Genomic DNA, 23785 nt, shown 5'->3' with positions numbered 1-23785 from the left:
CGGGAGGCAGTGGAAGACAGGAGTGCCTATTGTGCTCTGGTCCAGGGGGTCACAAAGAGTCGGACACAACTAAACAACTAAACAACAACAATTTATTTTATGCGTCCATTTCTAACAACCTCCATTTCCAATATCCTGCCCCGAGGCGAGGGCGCCCCCTTCTGCGGCGCCCCCTTTGCCCCAGCCCCGCTCAGGGCCTACCAGGCCTTGCCAAAGCCGGGGGCTCAAGTAACGGCCTGGCGGGGCCTGCCCTACGAAGCGCTGGGCTTCGCGCCTCCCGACAAGTCCCCGGCTTGGCGCGAGCGCCGCGTAGCTCGGGCTCCCCCTGCTGGAGGCAGCCTTGCCCTGATTGATTCAGGGGAGCATTCCGTACTCCCATTAACCGCTCAGGTCGGAGGAACTACAACTCCCGGCATGCAACGCCGAGTCGGCGTATAGCCCTGACGGGGGCGGGTTTTAGCCCTCTCGGCGGCGTTCCTCCTCCTCCTGCAGCCGTTCTGAAGACTACAACTCCCGACTGCCCGCTGTGCCGGGGCGCGCGCCTGACCGGATATCCGGTGGGAAGGGAGGGTCCGGGGAGGGGTGTCGGAGCAGCTGCCCCGAGCTCTGCGTGGAAAGAGGATTTAGGGCAGGGGGTCGCCATGGTAAGAATGGGGTGGGGAGGGGCTTGAAATATGGGGCTCAGCCGGAGGGGGAGGGGAGGCAGGGTCAGCAATGGGGGCCCCCAAATCCAGGGGTCCAGGGTGTTGGGTGTGGGGAGGGAAAGGGGCTGCTGGTGGGAGAAATAATGATAATTCCAATTATGCCAGCTTTCAATGTTAGCATTTGCTGCAATGCTTCAAGTCAGCGCTGTTAAATCCCTAACGACTTCCCTGCAAGGTAGGCCTCTGGTGTTGTGCCCACGGCAAGCAGAATGAGCAGCAGGGCTCTGTGGCCGCATCCTGAAGCTGACCTTGCTAAGGCCATTGGCATAAAGGGTAAAGGTAAAGGGACCCCTGACCATTAGGTCCAGTCGTGGCCGACTCTGGGGTTGCGGCGCTCATCTCGCTTTATTGGCCGAGGGAGCTGGCGTACACCTTCCGGGTCATGTGGCCAGCATGACCAAGCGGCTTCTGGCAAACCAGAGTAGCGCACGGAAACGCCGCTTACCTTCCCGCTGGAGCTGTACCTATTTATCTACTTGCACTTTGACGTGCTTTCAAACTGCTAGGTGGGCAGGAGCAGGGACTGAACAACGGGAGTTCACTCCGTCACGGGGATTCGAACCACCGACATTTGGATTGGCAAGTCCTAGGCTCTGTGGTTTAACCCACAGCGCCACCCCCGTCCAGAGCTTTAAATCACCTGGTGTGCTGCGCCAACCTTGCCATAGCTCCGTGGTTAGAGCACCTGCCTTGTAAGCAGAAAGGGTCGCCGGTTCAATACCAGGTAGGGCTGGGAGAGGCTCCTTGCCTGAAATCCCAGAGGACTACTGCCATTACAGGTAGGTAGCCGTGTTGGTGGTCTGCTGTAGTCGAAACAAAATTTAAAATAAATTCCTTCCAGTATTACCTTAGACACCAACTAAGTTTGTTACTGGTATGAGCTTTCGTGTGCATGCACACTACTTCAGATGCACACGAAAGCTCATACCAATAACAAACTTAGTTGGTCTCTAAGGTGCTACTGGAAGGATTTTTATTTTGCCAGGCCGTTGTTCTCGTCGCTGGACTACAACTCCCATCGTCCATAGGTAGCAGGGTGCCATGGTTAGGGATGATGGGACTTGTGGTCCAACAACCAAAAGTTGATCAAAGGCTGGAGTGGGCAGTACATGAACAAGATGAGGCACAGGTTCTTCTGACTTGGTATAAGGCAGCTTTCTATGATCTTTTGCCCAAAATGTGCAAGGGGTATGTGGGTTGGGGAGAGAGAGTATTTGTGGAGGAGAAGGCTTTGAATAGTTGCTAGCCATGAGGCCTATGCTCTGCCTCCACTGTCAGAAGCAAGGATTTGGTGGGATAACAGTAAAGTTTTAAGCAGGCTTTCCCTGTGCTTGATCCAGGCATTTCTGAAATATTAACTGTAGATCTATGGCTTTATCGTTCTGTATCGTTTATATTGTTTTCATTGCTTCTAGAACATGTGCTTTACTTTTGCCTTGGGGGCTGCAAAGCAGTTTATAAATTTGCAAAATAAATAACAATAAACCGGAATCCTCCTCTTGATGCGCAACTTGGAGAGCGGGCATGGACTTAGTGGGATTTTCTGTTGGGAAGAAGGATGTGAAGTGCTGCCCATAGTTGGAAGGTAGCTAGAAGATGCCTACAGGAGATGGTGGTAGTGCCCCATTTGACTGGCACGTGTAGAGGAGGAGGTTGTTGTTCAGGGCAGAGAGCAGTCCATGCTCATGGAAGTTGCATCTTCCAGTATGGTGTAGTGGTTAAGAGCGGTAGTCTAGTAATCTGGGGAACCGGGTTCGTGTCTCTGCTCCTCCACATGCAGCTGCTGGGTGACCTTGGGCCAGTCACACTTCTCTCAGCCCCACTCACCCCACAGAGTGTTTGTTGTGGGGGAGGAAGGGAAAGGAGAATGTTAGCCGCTTTGAGACTCCTTAAAGGGAGTGAAAGGTGGGATATCAAATCCAAACTCTTCTTCTTCTCTTCTTCCTTCCTATTCCCTTTTCCACTGATCACCAATTGCTCTCTAGGAAACCTAGCAAGTGGAATTATCCAGAAATGCCAACATTTCCACTGCAACATATAATGGTTATTAATCCAGTGACTTGGGTGTAGTGCATGGGTAGGCAAACTAAGGTCCAGGGGCCAGATCCGGCCTGTGGACGGTCCGGGAATCAGTGTGTTTTTACATGGGAAGAATGTGTCCTTTTATTTAAAATGCACCTCTGGGTTATTTGTGGGGCCTGCCTGGTGTTTTTACATGAGTAGAATGTGTGCTTTTATTTAAAATGCATCTCTGGATTTTTGTGGGGCATAGGAATTTGTTCATTTATTTATTTTTCAAAATATAGGCCAGCCCACCACAAGGTTTGAGGGACAGTGGACCGGCCCCCTGCTGAAAAAGTTTGCTGACCCCTGGTGTAGTGCATTGCAGACACAGTGGGTTCAATATTATGGCGTGCCTTTAATAGAATCATAGAGTTTGAGTTGGAAGGGTCCAACCCCTTGCATTTTGAGGAACCTCAACTAAAGCATCCATGACAGATGGCCATCTAACCTCTGCTTAAAAACCTCCACAGAAGGAGACTTCACAATCTCCAGAGGGAGTCTGTTCTTTTGTGGTTGGTCGGTCACATAAACCAAGGAATCTTAGTCAGTTGTAAGAGGATTAAACTGTTCTACATTTGCCTATGAATGTGATAATATTTCTGCAGGTAAAAATATACTTGTTTTATCTTGGCGAAAACCATTTTAGAAAAGGCGTTCTGTTATTTTGCTTCCCATCTGCACTTAAATTAAAAACAAACTTTTTAGAAAAGTAAGTTGTGCTGCCTGATATAAGCCATCCAAACCTTTTCATTTGTGAAAAGAGTGGTTGTGGTTTATTAACTAAATATTGCAAACACACACACCGATTCTTGAGTTCATTAGAGTTTGATATAACTTGTGTTCACACAAAGAGTTCCTTGTCAAGTTCTTCGAGCTGGATATTGTGCAAATCCTTTTTGGAAGTGGTCCACTTCATTAGAGTGCGGAGGAGACTGGCCTCTTTCTGTGGCTTGGCTTGCTTGCTTGAGTTACCTGGAATCTTTACATTTCTTAATGTGAGGTCTTTGCTTCGCTTCAGCTGTGGTGTGGATGGAGCTGTGCTCCTAGCTTGTGGTTTAGCTTCAAAGTAGATTTCTTTTTGGTCTCTTGATACTAGAATAATATGCAAATCATAACATGTTTTTTTCTGGTTCAGATCTTGAATATCACTAATAAATATGTGCTTTAAAATCTGATTTTATAGTTATTTATTTTTTTAAAACCTATGCTCGGGCCTGAACACAGTATTCTTCGGAAGCATCTGTCCTTGAGAATTCTGGAGAGAGATAACATGTTCATATGCTTGCGGATCTGTGGCATTTCCTCTCTAGTCAATTCTTGCGGGAGGAGAAATTCTAAAGGGAAGGATCAGTCTGTTAGTTGTGCAACTCTCATTTCCCTTGTGGCTTTTCTGTGGAAACGCATATCTGCTAAACAAGCTCGTTGGATAACAAGGGGCACTATCTGTTAATTTGGGTGTCTGCAATTTTTTTGGGACGCGGGTGGCGCTGTGTGTAAAAGCCTCAGCACCTAGGGCTTGCCAATCGAAAGGTCGGCGGTTCGAATCCCCGTGGCGGGGTGCGCTCCCGCTGCTCGGTCCCAGCGCCTGCCAACCTAGCAGTTCGAAAGCACCCCCGGGTGCAAGTAGATAAATAGGGAACGCTTACTGGCGGGAAGGTAAACGGCGTTTCCGTGTGCTGCGCTGGCTCGCCAGATGCAGCTTTGTCACACTGGCCACCTGACCCGGAAGTGTCTCCGGACAGCGCTGGCCCCCGGCCTCTTGAGTGAGATGGGCGCACAACCCCAGAGTCTGTCAAGACTGGCCCGTACGGGCAGGGGTACCTTTACCTTTAATTTTTTTTTTAATGCAAAGAAACGCAAGCAGCCAAGCAGTCTTTTCCGTGGGTGTTTCTGCTTACAGAATATTTGCTGACATCTGCATGTCGAAGGAGCAGAAGCTTCAATTCAGGCATGGTGTTTCACAGTGCAAGGGGATGTTACAGCCAGGACGCGGGTGGCACTGTGATCTAAACCACTGAGCCTCTTGGGCTTGCCGGTCAGAAGGTCAGCGGTTCGAATCCCTGCGTCGGAGTGAGCTCCTGTTGCTCTGTCCCAGCTTCTGCCAACCTAGCAGTTCGAAAGCACACCAGTACAAGTAGATAAGTAGGTACTGCTGCGGCGGGAACGTTAACGGCATCTCCGTGCGCTCTGGTTTCCATCACTGTGTTCCTTTGCGCCAGAAGCGGTTTAGTCCTGCTGGCCACATGACCTGGAAAGCTGTCTGCGGACAAACGCCGGCTCCCTCATCTTGAATGCGAGATGAGCACCGCAACCCCATAGTCACCTTTGACTGGACTTAATCGTCCAGGGGTCCTTTACCTTTTGCAGCCAGGAAAAATCCTTGAAGGACCACATTTGGCCCCTGGTGGAGAACGCAGGATCCCACCAGGTGTCAGAAGTGACCCACGCAGTGAGAGACAGAACCTCAGGAGAGAGTGACCCAAACATGCCTGCACTTTGGGCTGGAGTGCAAAGATTCTTGTAGCACCAGACTTTCACTGCCCTCCTCTCCTGTGTTTCCCTGTGGCTTGCTCATTCGCTGGAATCTTTATGCCCAGGCAGTATCTTATGGGAGGTGACAGGGCAGTGTATCTCCTGTAGGCTGCATTAGGACAGTGCTGTCATACTTGGGACCATTTCTCACGCTGTCGTGCCACCTCTGTGATGAGGAAAGTGGATGGTGTGGATCAGGGGTCAGCAGCCTTTTTCAGTCGTGGGCCGGTCCACCGTCCCGCCAACCACGTGGGGGGCCGGACTATATTTTGAAAAATAATAATGAAGGAATTCTCATGCCCCACAAATAACCCAGAGATGCAATTTAAATAAAAAGACACATTCTACTCTTGTAAAAACACGCTGATTCCCGGACCATCTGCGGGCCGGATTGAGAAGGCGATTGGCCCAGATCCGGTCCCCGGGCCTTAGTTTGCCTACCCATGTGCAAGAGCCTGTTTGAACCGGGAAGGGTGGGGTATAAATAAAATTGTTGTTATTATTATTATTATTATTATTATTATTATTATTATTATTATTTATTATTATTATTATTATTATTACCACCATGCATTCCAGCGGGTCTACTCTGAGTAGAACTTGCACTGGCTACAAACCACAGCCTTCTTGGGCTTCTTTAGATGTAGGAATTACTTCTGCAGGGGTCAGCAAACTTTCCCAGCAGGGGACCAGTCCACTGTCCCTCAGACCTTGTGGGGGGCCAGACTATATTTTTTTTTGGGGGGGAATGAATGAATTCCCAAGCCCCAGGTTGCCTCCCCCTGGCGTGGATGCTTGTTCAGCCTCTTTTTATTTTTATTTTTTTTGAAAAAGCAACATCATGCGATGCTGGAACAGATAGCCAGCCATCCCTTGTTTGTCTTTGCTGATTCTGCTGGGCTGGCTTTCTTCATACAGGGTGGGTCCCTTTCCTATCTCTTGAGCACACAAGAGGCATGGATGGAGGCTGACCAGAAATAGCTGCTCTGTTCTTTAGGGACGCCCTCGAGCTTTCCCTTGAAGCACAACCCATGCACAACACAGAGAAAGGAAGTCAGGGGGAAGGAAGGGGAAGGAAGCAGCTGGAAGATCTGGCAAGAGAGGCAGGAACTGTTCTGGTCAGGAGAGCTTTCAACAGCCCAGTTTCCCTCCCACCAGCCCTAGCCAAAATGTGAGGGGTGTTGTAGTGCATCTGTAGGGCACCAGGTTGGCAAAGGCTGGGTTTCGGCATTAAACCGCCCCCACGTTGGGAGGAAGACTCGGAACCCCTGTGAATGTTTGCATTTTACAAAACGTTAAAATCTGCATGGCTGTGTGGTGGTTCTCTCTTAGACTGGCCCTCAAGCGAATTTGGAAAATGTGTGGTCTCAGGAGACAGTCTCTGACTTGCATCTTTGCAGGCCTCCGAGTAATAGGACAACACAGTGCCTATCCAGAAAACTTCAGTGTAACTTGCCCACCCCCCAATAAGGAAGGGGATCATTCAATGGGAATGTGAAGGTGTTTTGGGGGCCTAATATGGCCCGTGGGTCGGTTTAATCTGGCCCCCCTGTGGCAGTTTATTTCCTGCGAGGAAATCCTAAAAAAACCTCAACAACTTCAACCTTAAAAAAGTTCAACAACTTTGGGGTAAAATCATAAAGCTCAACAACCTCAATCCTAAAAAAAAACTTTGGTCGGCCCTCACAGCCCTTCATTTCATCAAATCTGGCCCTCTTTGAAAAAGGTTTGGACACCACTGCTGTACAGGCTTGCTTGGGCGTAAAGCCTGCTGAGCTTAAAGTGAGCGTTAAACAATAAGCTGTAATTCTCTGTAATACATTGTGGGAAATGAATAACAATCGTCTCAGTGAGCCCAAGGCATCCATGCCTTGAGGAGGAGGCCTGTTGCTTCTCTGTCTGAGTGCCTGCTCTGTCTTTGCTGCTTTCCACTCAGCCTTTTTTGGGGGGGTGGGGGTGGTGAAGCCACGATGTGTATGTGCGTTAGTTGCACTTGGCCCAGCCATTCACGGTGCAGAGGCTTTTCCCCAAGGTAGGCAGGCCTTTATCTCTCAGTGAGCGGCAGCTCTTGGCTTATGCCCAGTGTTGGAAACTCAGATAAATAAGCTAACTGCCAAATAGCACCTTAAAGCTAGGTTATGGTCGCCGTGAAATGTCTAGGCGCCTTTCTTTTGCAATGTGATTTTTGTGGTGTTGTTCCTCATTTCATTTCTTTTTTTATTATTTTTTTTTATTAAAATAATTCAGCATTAATACACACATATTGCTAATATACAAGCATAAAGGTAAAGGTAAAGGTACCCCTGCCCGTACGGGCCAGTCTTGACAGACTCTGGGGTTGTGCACCCATCTCACTCAAGAGGCCGGGGGCCAGCGCTGTCTGGAGACACTTCCGGGTCACGTGGCCAGCGTGACAAAGCTGCTCTAGCGAGCCAGAGCCGCACACGGAAACGCCGTTTACCTTCCTGTCATGGTGGTATCTATTTATCCACTTGCACTGGTGTGCTTTCGAACTGCTAGGTTGGCAGGCGCTGGGACCGAGCAGCGGGAGCGCACCCCGCCGCGGGGATTCGAACCGCCGACCTTTCGATCGGCAAGCCCTAGGCGCTGAGGCTTTTACGCACAGCGCCACCCGCGTCCCTGTGAATATACAAGCATACAAGCATACATTTCATACAATCCTTAAAAATGTTCAAACATACCTACACTCACTCCCACAGATAATTCCTTTGGCCATCACCATACACCGCCCCTCACCCCACCTTTGTGTTAGAGTTCCAATCTACTCGATTGCAATTTCTTTCCACTTCTATATGATTTTTGTGTTGTTATTACTCATTTCATTTCTATACCGCTTTACATTTTAAAGAAAAAAACCTCAAAGGGGTTTGCAACACATTAAAAGAATCCGGAAGAAAACAAATTCAAGCTTCCAGGAAAATATTTCAGAGCCTTCTCTAAGTGACATTTTGCTTTCCCCATATTTATTTACCTATTTAATTTATATAGCTGCCCCGTAGCAGAAGTACTCTAGGAAGACAGTCTGGTGCAGTGGTTAGAATGTCAGAGTAGGGCCTGAGAGATCAGAGATTATTTGCCAGCCTGGAATTCAGAGATCTCCACATGGCCGCGATTGAACCTGTGCCAGTTGCAAAACGCACCTGGCACCTGGGGAATTTCGAACATTGCTTGTGTCCTGATAAGAAAGGATACTCCGACAGTGACCATAGCCAATTCTCTACCCCTGCACACTTTACAAACAAATACCCAAGAGCAAAGGTTATTCTCAGCTGTAATTTGTTTTTTAATAAGCATGTCCCGGGTATCAGTAGTCTGAAGGTAAACGTAAAGGGACCCCTGACCATTAGGTCCAGTCGTGGCCGACTCTGGGGTTGCGGCACTCATCTTGCTTTATTGGCCAAGGGAGCCAGCATACAGCTTCCGGGTCATCTGGCGAACCAGAGCAGCGCACAGAAACGCTGTTTACCTTCCCGCCGGAGTGGTACCTATTTATCTACTTGTGCTTTCGAACTGCTAGGTTGGCAGGAGCAGGGACCGAGCAATGGGAGCTCACCCCATCGCAGGGATTCGAACTGCTGACCTTCTGATCGGCAAGCCCTAGGCTCTGTGGTTTAACCCACAGCGCCACCCGCGTCCCAGTAGTCTGGAGAGTGCTTATTAAATCCCAGGTATCTTTGACGCTGCTTTCTTCCCCCTTCTACAGATTCGCTTTATTCTGATCCAGAACCGTGCTGGCAAAACGCGCCTGGCCAAGTGGTACATGCAGTTTGACGATGACGAGAAGCAGAAGCTCATTGAGGAGGTCCATGCCGTTGTGACTGTGCGGGACGCAAAGCACACCAACTTTGTCGAGGTAACGTCTCTGTCCGCTCGCGGCTTTCCTTCGCGTATGAAGCTGTCATGCTTTTGCCTTCGGCAGGCCGAACTGGCTTCGGCAGAGGGGACTGAAGGGCAGAGTCTCTTAGGACCTTTAGCTGTAACATGGCTTGGCTGGATGGCTTGGGTTACCTGCCATCGTTTGCTGTGTGAGCGACCTCTTGCCTGATCTCTGTGTTTCTGAGTACAGTCATACCTCATGTTACATTTGCTCCAGGTTGCGTGTTTTCAGGTTGCGTCCCGCGGCGACCCAGAAGTAACAGAACGGGTTACTTCTGGTTTTTGCCACTTGCGCATGTGCAGAAGCAGCGAATTGCGACCTGCGCATGCACAGATGCGGGTTGCATTCTTTTCAGGCTGCAAACAGGCCTCCGGTTACAGACTCCGCTAACCCAGAAATAGAAATAATTGCTTCAGGATGAGAACAGAAATTGTGCAGCGGTGGCAGAGCGGCAGCAGGAGGCCCCATTAGCTAAAGTGGTGCTTCAGGTTAAGAACAGACCTCCAGAATGAATTACCGTATTTTTCGCACTATAGGACGCACTTTTCCCCCTCCAAAAATGAAGGGGAAATGTGTGTGCGTCCTATGGGGCGAATGCAGGCTTTCGCTGAAGCCTGGAGAGCGAGAGGGGTCGGTGCGCACCGACCCCTCTCGCTCTCCAGGCTTCAGGAGAGCCCCACAGCCAGCCCCACAAGCTCGGGGGACAGCGGGGAGGCGGAACGCCGCCATCCCGCTGTCCCCCGACTTGGCTAGAAGGCTGGCGGGGGGGGGAGAAGCCTGCTCCTCCCCGTCGCCAGCCCCGCAAACTCGGGAGATAGCGGGAGAGGCGCAGCGCGCCCTTCCTGCTGTCCCCCGACTTGGCTAGAAGGCTGGCGGGGGGAGAAGCCTGCTCCTCCCCGTCGCCAGCCCCGCAAACTCGGGGGACAGCGGGAGAGGCGCAGCGCGCCCTTCCCGCTGTCCCCCGACTTGGCTAGAAGGCTGGCGACGGGGAGAAGCCTGCTCCTCCCCGTCGCCAGCCCTGCAAACTCAGGGGACAGCGGGAGAGGCGCAGCGCGCCATCCCGCTGTCCCCCGACTTGGCTAGAAGGCTGGCGGGGGGAGAAGCCTGCTCCTCCCCGTCGCCAGCCCTGCAAACTCGGGGGACAGCGGGAGAGGCGCAGCGCGCCCTTCCCGCTGTCCCCCGACTTGGCTAGAAGGCTGGTGACGGGGAGAAGCCTGCTCCTCCCCATCGCCAGCCCCGCACACTCGGGGGACAGCGGGAGAGGCGCAGCGCGCCATCCCGCTGTCTCCCGACATGGTTTGGAGATTGGCGGAGGGCTTCCTCCTCCCCCAGCCCCGCAAGCTCCCAGAGCGATGCCAAAGCTGCGCGCAGCTTCGGCATGGCTCTGGGTCCCGTTCTGGGGGAGGGGGAAGCTCAGGCTTCCCCCGCCCCAGCCCCGCGCCTGGGGGGGGAAAAATAATTTCCCCCCTTTATTCCCCCCCCCCAAATCTAGGTGCGTCCTATGGACCGGTGCGTCCTATCGTGCGAAAAATACGGTAAGTTCTCAACCCGAGCTACCACTGTATCTTTCTGTATTTATGCCAGTTAGGAATTTGAAGGACAAGGGGAAGAACACACTGCTATTTACTTGTTGAAAGTATTTTTTATCCTGCTCTTTGGCTGAAAAGACTCTCAGAGCAGTTAAAAAACCATCAGGATTACAATCTAAAGTAATCTTAAAAGTGCATATTCTCTGAATGCCAAACTCTGTTACAGTAGAACCTCGGTTTCTGAATGGAAAACGTTCCGGAAAACTGTTTGACTTCTGAAACGTTCGAAAACCAAGGATCAATGGGCGGTTGGCAAAATCCATTGAAAAAAATTGAGAAACACGCCTCGGAAGCCGTTTGACTTCCGAAGCACATTCGAAAACGGAAGCAATTACTCCTGGGTTTTTGGCGTTCGGGTTCCGAATTGTTCGGCTTCCAAGATGCTCGAAAACCAAGGTTCCACTGTACTTGTATTGGCACCTGCAGTTGCACAGCAAGTGAGAATAAAGACCTTTTTAAAGGGTCATAGACCATAGAATCATAGAACTGTAGAGTTGAAAGGAACCCCAAAGGCTCTAGTCCAACCCTCTACAATGCAGGAATCCCAGCTAAAGCATCCATGACAGATGGCTCTCCAACCTCTGCATATTGAGGTCATTTTTGTATAGTCCTTCAACGCTAGGTGGATAGCGACTAGGAGAACAGCCTCCACAGTCCTACCCTAACCTGCAATAGACACCATCTTGTGCTTCTATCCAGTGAACGCTATTTTCACCACCTTTTTTTCTCTCCCCCCCCCCCCAGTTCCGCAACTTCAAAATTATCTACAGGCGCTACGCAGGGCTTTATTTCTGCATTTGTGTGGACGTGAACGACAACAACCTCGCCTACCTAGAAGCCATTCACAACTTTGTGGAGGTGAGTAGTGCCTGCAGGCTTAAGTCTGCGCCCTAAGAATGCCCACGCGTGTGTGCTTTCACACCCAGGCATGTGTATGAATACAGTACAGTATGCGTTTGATAAGTGGCGCCCCTGTGCAGATGAGGTGGTAAATTATTTCTGAACGGTACCACTTTAGACCCTGGGGGAGGATTGTGTGATCAAGTGCTCCTGTGCCTTTTCCTCCATACCTTCTTGAGTAAGAAACTTTTTTATTTTATTTTTTAAACCCCACACAATTAGGAATAAGGAAACAGATTACGGTGATACAGTCATGCCGCATGTTACGTTTGCTTCATGTTACATTTTTTCAGGTTGCGTCCCGCAGCGACCCAGAAGTACCAGAAAGGGTTACTTCCAGGTTGCACCGCTCGTGCATGCACAGACGTGCAAAATGACATCACACGCATGCGCAGACGCACAAAATGACATCACGTGCATGGGCGGAAGTGGTGAATCGCAACCCGCATGTGCGCAGACGCGCAGCTGCGGGTTGTGTTCCTTTCATGTTGCGAACGGGCCTCTGGAATGGATCTCGTTCGCAACCAGAGGTACCACTATACCTTGGTTCTCAAACTTTTTTGATTCTGTGCAGGAGACACCCATTCTGTACACCGATCGGAGACGGGGATTTTTGCTTCCATCAGGGGCTACATTCCCTTGGGCGTCATCTGTCAGGGGCTGCTGGGACTGCAGGACAGTCTCTCTGGCTACATTTGCACCACAAATGTTAAAGCACTATGATTCCACTCTAAACAGCCACAGCTCCCCCCCCCAAAGAATTATGGGACCTGTACAGCGGTACTTTGGTTCTCAAACTTAATCGTTCCAGAAGTCCGTTCCAAAACCAAAGCGTTCCAAAACCAAGGTGTGTTTTCCCATAGAAAGCAATGCAAAATGGATTAATCTGTTCCAGACTTTTAAAAACAACCCCTAAAACAGCAATTTAACATGGATTTTACTATCTAACGAGACCATTGATCCATAAAATGGAAGCAATAAACAATGTGCTGCAGTCACACAATCAATCAGTAGCTGAACTGGGTTCCACACAGTCACAAAAACAAAAAGAAGAGCCACAAAAACGCAAAATAAATAGCTAAAACAGACAGACATCAGCGTAACACTCACTCAAAGCGGAAGTGTTGCACTCAAATCAGAAGCGTAACACTCAAAACGGAGCACGTTCGGCTTCCGAAAAATGTTCGCAAACCGGAACACTTACTTCCAGGTTTGCAGTGTTTGGGTTCCAAGTTCTTTGAGTACCAAGGCGTTTGAGAACCAAGGTACTACTGTAGTTGAAAATACAAGATCTACCTTAAATTTTAAAAGAGAAACATGAAACAATAAAGGGAGGGATCCAGTTACAGTCATGGAAGATTTTATTGAGACAGAACTGAAGAGACATAATCCTTTGTTTATATAAAACAATCAGATCAATATACCCAAAATGCTGCTATTTTGATAGCATCTCCATGTGTGAAACTGAGCCCTTTACTGCCACTGATTTATACTTGCTTAAACTCAACCTTTGATGGGTCTGTTTCTCCGTATAAACCATGTCAGAATCTTTAGTTGTTTGCTTCTTTACATTAAAATAAAAAATTGCCCCAATATCCCCACGCAGTATGAGGCCAGGAACTCTTCTCCTAGACAGACTATCTCCTTAATATATTACTTTTGTGGATACATATATTCCCCCGCAACCCCACCACGGGGAGATGTCCTGCAATGCCATTTCCCCAGGACATGCGCATACCTGCAGTCTGAGGGAACGGAGCCAGGGGGCAGTTGAAGGAGTTCCTCCATCGTCTTTTGGGGAAGCTTAGCCAACACCTCCCAAAGCATCCCATTTTCTGGGTACCACGGAAGGCCCCTGTGTCTCCCCATTGCACTCTTTTAAGATGAGTTGAGAAGACCCTCTCAAGACAACTGCAGCTGTTTGCTAGATGGTGACAGGAAGTTGACCCACCCCTCGCTGCCTCCTTGTCCTGAGATGATAAGGGCAGTTCCCTTCCTGCCTCCCCCCTTGGAGAGCACATGCAGCTGAAGGAGAAAGTTGGAATAGTGACATCATCGTCATCATTTCATTATTTATACCCCTGCCCACCTGGCTGGGTTTCCCCAGCCACTCTAGGTGGCTTCCAACCGAATACATGGTACCTTGGGTTACATGTTGTTGTTGTTTAGTCGTGTCCGACTCTTCGTGACCCCCTGGACCAGAGCACGCCAGGCACTCCTGTCTTCCACTGCCTCCCGCAGTTTGGTCAAACTCATGCTGGTAGCTTCGAGAACACTGTCCAACCATCTCATCCTCTGTCGTCCCCTTCTCCTTGTGCCCTCCATCTTTCCCAACATCAGGGTCTTTTCCAGGGAGTCTTCTCTTCTCATGAGGTGGCCAAAGTACTGGAGCCTCAGCTTCAGGATCTGTCCTTCCAGTGAGCACTCAGGGCTGATTTCCTTCAGAATGGATACATTTGATCTTCTTGCAGTCCATGGGACTCTCAAGTCTCCTCCAGCACCAGAATTCAAAAGCATCCATTCTTCGGCGATCAGCCTTCTTTATGGTCCAGCTCTCACTTCCATACATCACTACTGGGAAAACCATAGCTTTAACTATATGAACCTTTGTTGGCAAGGTGATGTCTCTACTTCTCAAGATGCTGTCTAGGCCTGTCATTGCCCTTCTCCCAAGAAGCAGGCGTCTTTTAATTTCGTGACTGCTGTCACCATCTGCAGTGATCATGGAGCCCAAGAAAGTAAAATCTCTCACTGCCTCCATTTCTTCCCCTTCTATTTGCCAGGAGGTGATGGGACCAGTGGCCATGATCTTTGTTTTTTTGATGTTGAGCTTCCAGACTCTGCTAACCCAGAAATAGTACCAGGCCATCAAGACCTGGACTGGACTTAACTGTCAGGGGTCCCTTTACCTTTACAGTGGTACCTCAGGTTACAGACACTTCAGGTTACAGTCTCCGCTAACCCAGAAATAGTACCTCGGGTTAAGAACTTTGCTTCAGGATGAGAACAGAAATTGTGCTCTGGTGGCATGGCAGCAGCAGGAGGCCCCATTAGCTAAAGTGGTGCTCCAGGTTAAGAACAGTTTCAGGTTAAGAACGGACCTACAGAACGAATTAAGTACTTAACCCGAGGTACCACTGTATTGTCTATTCAAAGTGGCAGAGATAAGGGTCTTTTCCTGACCCTTTTCACTGGACATGCCGGAACTGTGCAAAATTAGCACTCCACCACTGAGCTACGACTGGCCTTGCAAATGTTAGGCACTTTCCTTGCGCATGGCTGTGCCCCCTCAAATTCATGACTCCCTTCCTCCTCCTCTCTTCCCAGGTGCTGAATGAATATTTCCACAACGTCTGTGAGCTCGACCTCGTCTTCAACTTCTACAAGGTGGGTTTTTGTTCCCTGACCCTTTTCCAATAAGGCAGAACGAGGAAGGAAAAAAACCACGCTTGTGGCTAAAAAAGCATTTGGGCTTTCGTTTATTTTATTTAGCCTGACAATTCATATGCCGCATGATTACAGGCGCTGCGCAACGAGCTTAAGAGGTAAATTCAATGAAAAACTAACCATGAAATTGGAATTGACTGAAAAGGGCCACTGAAATAAAAAGGGAAGAATGCCAGTTTGGTACATACTCTTGCTACCCCTAAAGAAAAGGGGTGTTGTGCTTTGCTAAGTCTGTGTACCTACATGGGTCATGTGTTCGTATTCTATTAAATTAAATTAAATTAAATTAAATTAAATTAAAGCTGCTATACCAGCTGCACTGGCTCCCAGTGGAGTACAGGATCAGGTTTAAGGTGCTAGTTTTAACCTTTAAAGCCTTATACGGCCTAGGACCCTCGTACCTACGGGACCGCCTCTCCTGGTATGTCTCACGGAGGACCTTACGGTCTTCAAACAAAAACATCTTGGAGGTCCCGGGCCACAGGGAGGTTAGGCTGGCCTCAACCAGAGCCAGGGCTTTTTCGGCCGTGGCCCTGATTTGGTGGAATGCTCTCTCACAAGAGACTAGGGCCCTGCGGGACTTGACATCTTTCCGCAGGGCCTGCAAGACGGAGCTGTTCCACCTGGCCTTTGGCCAAGGCACAGTCTGACCCCCCTCCTCTGGCAATCCTCACAGAACTCTAGCCCAATGGTTGCCATGAATTTGATTTTGAATTGATTTTAGAATGTTGTGTTACTTTGATTGTTGTTAGCCGCTCTGAGCCCGGCTTCGGCTGGGGAGGGCGGGATATAAATAAAAATTTATTATTATAATAATAAAAGTAAAATAAATAATTGAGGAAAATGCTGTTTCTGAGACACGGCCAGGGCACAGCACCAGCAAAGAACGGGGCAGGGCGACCTGCTGGTGCCAGCCCTGCCCACAAGGTGGTGTTAGACACCTGCCTAAGGCTGCACTTTATGAAGTTGCGTCTGATTCAGTGGCTGCTGAAAGAAGCTTCTGTGTTCCTGGCCTCGCTTCTGGCACCTTGAGAGGAGGAGCAGAGAGGGGGTCAAGGAAGGGTGAGGCCTAGGAGTAAGACATCCAACAGTGGTGGGACTTGAGAGGCACCCAGCGTGCAAAAGGCCAAATTTCCCTGCCAGCTGGAGGCCCAGAATTCATGCACCGCAAGGAGTGTGGAGCAAGGAAGAACCACCAAGGGGAGGAAAGGCCTTGCTGTGGAGTAGGAGGCTTGAAGTAGGGCCCAGTCCGGACGTTCAGGAAGCTACAACCAGCTGGGCAAAACCTGGACCTTGCTGGTACCTCCCCGGTGGGTGGGTGTGGAGCAGTGTTGGGTCCTGCACTTGGGCCATTTGCTACCAGAGGGTGGCTCTGCCTTTCACCCCTTAATAATAATAATGTTGTTGTTTATACCCCGCACATCTGGCTGGTTTTCCCCAGCCACCCTGGGCAACTTACAGCAGTGGTACCTTGGTTCTCAAATTTAATCCGTTCCGGGAGTCTATTCAACTCCTGAAAGGGTTTGAAAAGCAAGGTGCGGCTTCCGATTGGCTGCAGGAGCTTCCTGCACTCAATTGGAAGCCGCACCGGACATTCGGCTCCTGAAAAACGTTTGCAAACCAGAACACTCACTTCCGGGTTTGCGGCGTTCGGGAGCCGATTTGTTCGGGAGCCAAGCAGTTTGACTACCAAGGTACCACTGTATATAAAAAAGAGAAGAATACAGTGGTACCTCGGGTTACAGACACTTCAGGTTACAGACTCCGCTAACCCAGAAATAGTACCTTGGGTTACCAGAAGTAGTACTACCAGAAGTAGTACCTTGGGTTAAGAACTTTGCTTCAGGATGAGAACAGAAATTGTGCTTCGGCATCGCAGCAGCAGCAGCGGGAGGCCCCATCAGCTAAAGTGGTACCTCAGGTTAAGAACAGTTTCAGGTTAAGAACGGACCTCCGGAACGAATTAAGTTCTTAACCCGAGGTACCACTGTATCAAACATTGAAAACTTCCTTTGCTCCCTTTTGGAAAGGTGGCAGAGAAGTTCAGACACGTGCTGCTTTAGATTCTTTCTAGAGGATTCCCCCACAGCGCCCCCTTTCTTAGAGGAGGAACGTCTGTACTTTCTCTGCAGGTTTACACCGTGGTAGACGAGATGTTCCTAGCCGGCGAGATCCGAGAGACCAGCCAGACGAAGGTCCTGAAGCAGCTCCTCATGTTGCAATCCTTGGAATGAGGAGCAGAGAAGTAGATCGCCTCGGATCTCCCCCCTGGCAAGATCCTGCCACTACCCCGCCCCTCCAGGGCTCATCTCTCTTCACCCCAGTCCCCTGAATCAGTGACTTGCTCGGAGCAAATTTTTGCCACTTAACCTGCAGCTGGAGGTTTGCGGGAAGCGAGGGGGGCATCTTGAATTGGCATTCCTAGTTCGGATTCCTAGCCACGCTTCCTTCTGCATGGGCTGAACATGCGAAGGGGGCGGAGAGGCCACTGGTTGGGGCTGGGTTGCTTTTCTGGGAAAGGGTGGGAGTGGGGAAGTGGAGATAGCTGCCGTCACCCCACCCTCCCTGTGCTACCATCCCAATACAACCTTCTGTCTCTGCCCTTCAAGTCACCAGCCTGCTGCCCCCCCCCGTCCATTCCCATAAGAAAAAAACGTGTTGTGCCGCATCTGCCGTAGAAAAGGGACCATAAGTGTGTGTGAGTGCGCGTGATGAGTGTGTGTACTGCCAGTAAAGTGATGTACCGATTAAATAAAGCATCTATGGGACACTTAAACCCCCACCAAGAGAGTCTCGTGTATGTTTGATAGGAGGGCGTTCCTGGAGCCTTAGAATGGTTTCACCTGGCGCTTAGAAGCCTTGGCACCAAATACACGTCGTAGGTTAATAAGAAGCCGCGTACAGTAATGGCAGGTTTCCAGTCGCTGGGAACCACAGGAGGACAGAGCGCTCTTGTGCTCAAATCCTGCTTGGGGTTTTTTCCATGGGAATCCGGCCAGCCACTGAGAACAGGCGTTGTGAGTTGGGGGGTACCTCAGCCTTACAAACTACTTGGGCATCCAGAATACTTATTTATTTGTTGTGTTCACCTCCCACCTTTGACTTCCAGGAGATCAAGGGTGTGTGTGTGTGTGGCTCCTCTCTCATTTAATTTCTACAACAGCCCTGTGAGGTAGGCTAGGCTGAGAGGTAGTGCCTCTGGGGGATCACCCAGTGAGCTTCCGAGCCAACTGGGGATATGAACTATTCTATTCCAAAATTTAAAATGGAAAGCGTAATGCTGGTGGTCAACAAAAGAGGTTCAAAGACTCTCAGGGCAAATCTAAAGAAATGTGGTACAGTGGTACCTCGGGTTACAGGCACTTCAGGTTACAGACCCTTCAGGTTACAGACTCCGCTAACCCAGAAATAGTACCTCGGCTTAAGAACTTTGCTTCAGGATGAGAACAGAAATCGTACTCCGGCGGCGTGGCAGCAGCAGGAGGCTCCATTAGCTAAGAATAGTTTCAGGTTAAGAACGGACCTCCAGAATAAATTAAGTACTTAACCCGAGGTACCTCTGTATAAACACCGAGAACTGGGAAACACTGGCCTGCGAGCGTTCCATTTGGAGAACAGCCTTTACCAAAGGTGTCATGGACTTTGAAGACGCTCGAACCCAGGACACAAGGGAGAAACGTGCTAAGAGGAAGGCACGCTTGGCAAATCCACACCGTGATCAACTCCCACCCGGAAACCAATGTCCCCACTGTGGAAGAATGTGTGGATCCAGAATTGGCCTCCACAGTCGTTTATGGAATCACTTTTAAAACAGTGTTTATGGAAGACAATCTTACTTGGCTACGAGCGATCGCCAAAGAGAGAGGGAGAGGGGTGAACTCTGGTCTCGCAGGTCCCTCTGACCCTCTAACCACTAAACCACACTGACGATTGTAAGCAAAGTCTTAACTTCCCCCCTTTTCCCTGCCTCCCCTTCCCAGCACAGACAACAGCAGAGGTTCTGCTGGTGTCTACGCCTTGGGCACCTTGGCAGAAGCAGAGGGGAACTGCAGACTTTTTCAGACGTGTGCACATGTGATGATGTTGGTGTTGGTGTTGACCTTTAAAGCCCTAAATGGCCTCTGTCCAGTATACCTGAAGGAGCGTCTCCACCCCCATCGTTCTGCCCGGACGCTGAGGTCCAGCGCTGAGGGCCTTCTGGCGGTTCCCTCATTGCGAGAAGCAAAGCTACAGGGAACCAGGCAGAGGGCCTTCTCGGTAGTGGCGCCCGCCTGTGGAACGTCCTCCCATCAGATGTCAAAGAGATAAACAACTACCTGACATTCAGAAGACATCTTAAGGCAGCCCTGTTCAGGGAAGTTTTTAATGTGTGACATTTTAGTGTATTTTTGGTCTCTGTGGAAGCTGCCCAGAGTGGCTGGGGAAACCCAGCCAGATGGGCAGGGTACAAATAATAAATAATTATTATTATTATTATTATTATTATTATTATTATTATTATTATTGTGAGTTATCAGGGTTTAGCATTTATCCCAGTAGCTGAACACTCCCGCATGCTTGAGAGAGGACCTCCCCATGCGCCCTTCATGCGAAGGGTTTGGTTACACCTTTGGTGGTTTTGCATGCAACCCTAGAGCCTTCTAAAGGTCAGGGCAACCCAGCAGCAGCACATCTTTATTTGAAAGCAGTATTTAAACAGCAGGGTCATGAGGCTGCAGATAGACCTTGATTGCCTCTCCGAAGGGCTGGTGATTTTGTATATTGCATCCTTATTTGCCTTTATATGACTGTCACAGGAGCATGAGGAATCGAGGCCGGAGCCAAGCCTACAGAAGTCTGCCCTCGGCCCCACATGGATCGGAGCCAAGTGTCCTAGTGTGGCTTCTGGTGACCTATTGCAAAGTTCAGCAGAGTTTATGGAGCTGTGTGTTGTTGTTTTTTCAAAGGCCACCAGGGGGCAGGTTTTTGCACCTGGTTCATGGGGAGCCGCCCACCAAGCCATCGGCCAGTATTGCCAGCGGTGGAATCCTTGCCTTACAGTCTTGGTGCCAGTGGGAAAGCAGAGGTGGTGAGGGTCTGTGGCTGAATGGGGGGTAATGGTGTTCTGAATGCGGCCGAGGCAAGCATGGCTTCCAAGCTGATTCTAAGGTAAAAAGGGGAGAGAGAAAACACGGAAGGAGCAGAAAAGAAAGAAAGAAAGAAAGAAAGAGGGAGAGAGAGAGAGACAAAGACAGATGAAAATACTTCGTTGCAGTGGTGGTTCTAGTTATAAGAAAGAGAAAGGGACCCCTGACCATTAGGTCCAGTCGTGGCCGACTCTGGGGTTGCGGCGCTCATCTCGCTTTATTGGCCGAGGGAGCCGGCGTACAGCTTCCGGGTCATGTGGCCAGAGCAGCGCATGGATACGCCGTTTACCTTCCCGCTGGAGCGGTACCTATTTATCTACTTGGACTTTGAGGTGCTTTCGAACTGCTAGGTTGGCAGGAGCAGGGACCGAGCAACGGGAGCTCACCCCGTCGTGGGATTTGAACCACCGACCTTCCGATCCACAAGTCCTAGGCTCTGTGGTTTAGCCCACAGTGCCATCGCATCCCAGTTCTAGTTATAGTATGAGGTAAAAGACCACTGGGGAGGAAGGATTGCTAATGAAAGTGTGTGGGGAGGTATATGTATGTAGATTTTTAGGGTTAGGAGGGTAAGAGGGACTAGAAAAGCAGACTAAATCAGAGAAGGAAAGGAGTGGGGACGGAGATGAGGGATCTGAAGATGTCGAGGTGGTGATGCCTGGCAGTCGTATTTGTATATCAAATGCCAACAGTAAAAAATAATGTAGAAATGAAAATACGTATAGAGCCCTTTTGAGAGGGGCAAATATAATATAATAATGTGTGTGTATGTGTGTGTGTTTGTGTGAGTATATGTATGTGATCTTTTAAAGAGAAGGAGGGGGGAGAGAAAGGGGGGGGTGAGGGGAAGGAGGGAAGGACAGTGTGACGCGGCAGCATCAATAGGAGTATAGCATCTAGATCAAGGGAAGTAATAGTGCCACTGTATTCTGCTCTGGTCAGACCTCACCTGGAGTACCGTGTCCAGTTCTGGGCACCACAGTTCAAGAAGGACACTGACAAACTGGAACGTGTCCAGAGGAGGGCAACCAAAATGGTCAAAGGCCTGGAAACGATGCCTTATGAGGAACGGCTAAGGGAGCTGGGCATGTTTAGCCTGGAGAAGAGGAGGTTAAGGGGTGATATGATAGCCATGTTCAAATATATATAAGGATGTCACATAGAGGAGGGAGAAAGGTTGTTTTCTGCTGCTCCAGAGAAGCGGACACGGAGCAATGGATCCAAACTACAAGAAAGAAGATTCCACCTAAACATTAGGAAGAACTTCCTGACAGTAAGAGCTGTTCGACAGTGGAATTTGCTGCCAAGGAGTGTGGTGGAGTCTCCTCCTTTGGAGGTCTTTCAGCAGAGGCTTGACAACCATATGTCAGGAGTGCTCTGATGGTGTTTCCTGCTTGGCAGGGGGTTGGACTCGATGGCCCTTGTGGTCTCTTCCAACTCTGATTCTATGATTCTATGATTCTATGAAAGGAAAAGGAAAAGGGAGGGGGAAGGGTACCAGTAGCAATAGCACTGATATGGAGGGGAAAATATTTGTATTTTATTTTATTTTAATCTTTAGAGATGGTAAATAGTAGCAGGACGATGGAGGGAGGTAAGGCTCCCCCCTCAAAAACTGACAAACTAAGAAACTACGAGGGGACTAAAAGGAAAAGAGAAATAATGATTATGATTATAATAATAATAAAAAGGATTAAAAATAAAATAATAGTAATAATAATGATAAAAATAGTAATAAATAAAATAATAATAACAAACAACAACAACAATAATAAGAGTTCCAAGCTGATTCTAAACATCATTGCCACACTTGAGGGACAGCAACCAGCTCCCTCGTGGCCTCTCGGGGCTGCTACCCCTCTGCAAACATATTTGCAAGCAATGGGTGCAAGACCCTGTCTTGGCACGATCTTGGAGGGCTGCTCTCCCCTTGCAGGGGGGAGAGACAGAAAGGGAGCTCCTTCCAGCACCTTCCCAGAGCCACGTCTGGTGTCTTTTTGAAGGTTATACCTTTTGTCCTGCGCTTGAAGTGCTCGGTCAACAAAGCCAGCGTCACGATCTCAGCAGAACCGGCTCTTCAGGTGACTTCCCCGCAAACAACTACAGATGCAACTCTGTTTAAAAGGTGACGTCTTGGGAAGAGGGCGGGCAGTTGCGATCGGAAACATTCTGGCTCTTAACGCAAAAGAAGAAAGATCACAATATGTGGGTCAGGTTTTTCAGCAGCGTCGAAATAAGGGGCTGACCGACACTCGGCGAGCCTGCTTGTATCTAGCCGGTCATCTTCAGGTAATGCCAAAGGTCTCTTGTAAAAAGTCGTCAGTGAACTGAATTGGCTCATCTTGCTCACTTAGGGCCACAGTGCCAAGCAATCCACAAATTCCTTCTGCATGTGTGTTAGTGTTGCAGAAAGAACAGCAGAGGGTCTTGTAGAAAGGTCAAAGGTAAAGGACCTCTGGACGGTTAAGTCCAGTCAAAGGCGACTATGGGGTTGCGGCACTCATCTCGCTTTCAGGCCGAGGGAGCCAGCGTTTGTCCGCAGACAGCTTTCTAGGTCATGTGGCCAGCAGGACTAAACCGCTTCTGGCGCAACAGGACACTGTGACGGAAACCAGAACGCACAGAGACGCCGTTTACCTTCTTGCTGCAGTGGTACCGACTCACCCATTTGCAGTGACGTGCTTTCGAACTGCTAGGTTGGCAGGAGCTGGGACAGAGCAATGGAAGCTCAAGCTGTCGTGGGGATTCGCACTGCTGACCTTCTGATCGGCAAGTCCAAGAGGCTCAGTGGTTTAGACCACAGACAAACACATCTATTGGAGCTTGAGCTTTTGTGCACAAAAGCCCCACTGGCAAAGAAAGCCTTAGTCCATGAGATGTGGCTAGAGGGCTACATTTATTTACTTAACCGTACTTGGAGCACTAGTGCCCAGCTCTTCAGCCGAGAAGGCTGCCAGAAGAGAGAGCTAGCTAGCTATCTATCTATCTATCTATCTATCTATCTATCTATCTATCTATCTACAGGTGAAACTCAAAAAATTAGAATATCGTGGAAAAGTTCATTTATTTCAATAATTCAACTTAAAAGGTGAAACTATTATGAGATAGACTCATGACATGCAAAGCGAGATATGTCAAGCCTTTATTTGTTATAATTGTAATGATTATCAGCCCTGAGTGCTCACTGGAAGGACAGATCCTGAAGCTGAGGCTCCAATACTTTGGCCACCTCATGAGAAGAGAAGACTCCCTGGAAAAGACCCTGATGTTGGGAAAGAAGGAGGGCACAAGGAGAAGGGGAGGACAGAGGACGAGATGGTTGGACAGTGTTCTCGAAGCTACCAGCATGAGTTTGGCCAAACTGCGGGAGGCAATGGAAGACAGGAGTGCCTGGCGTGCTCTGGTCCAGGGGGTCACGAAGAGATGGACACGACTAAACGACTAAACAACAACAACAACATGGCGTACAGCTAATGAAAACCCCAAATTAACAATCTCAGAAAATTAGAATATTGTGAAACACCT

At 49.4% G+C, this 23785-nt stretch overlaps 1 protein-coding gene across 1 annotated transcript; it reads left to right on the top strand.

Moving 5' to 3' along the window:
* Positions 1-503: 503 nt before the first annotated feature.
* On the top strand, positions 504-17916 carry AP2S1 (adaptor related protein complex 2 subunit sigma 1). Its single transcript, XM_053401903.1, has 5 exons — positions 504-644; positions 9025-9174; positions 11532-11645; positions 15015-15074; positions 17267-17916. The coding sequence occupies exons 1-5, from the start codon at positions 642-644 to the stop codon at positions 17366-17368; spliced, it is 429 nt and encodes a 142-aa protein (XP_053257878.1). The 5' UTR covers positions 504-641; the 3' UTR covers positions 17369-17916.
* Positions 17917-23785: the final 5869 nt, after the last annotated feature.

This window comes from Podarcis raffonei, chromosome 8 (assembly GCF_027172205.1).
Source record: "Podarcis raffonei isolate rPodRaf1 chromosome 8, rPodRaf1.pri, whole genome shotgun sequence".
NCBI lineage: Eukaryota > Metazoa > Chordata > Lepidosauria > Squamata > Lacertidae > Podarcis > Podarcis raffonei.
The sequence above is the reverse complement of the archived record's forward strand: the minus strand, read 5'-3'. Positions and strand labels throughout refer to the sequence as shown.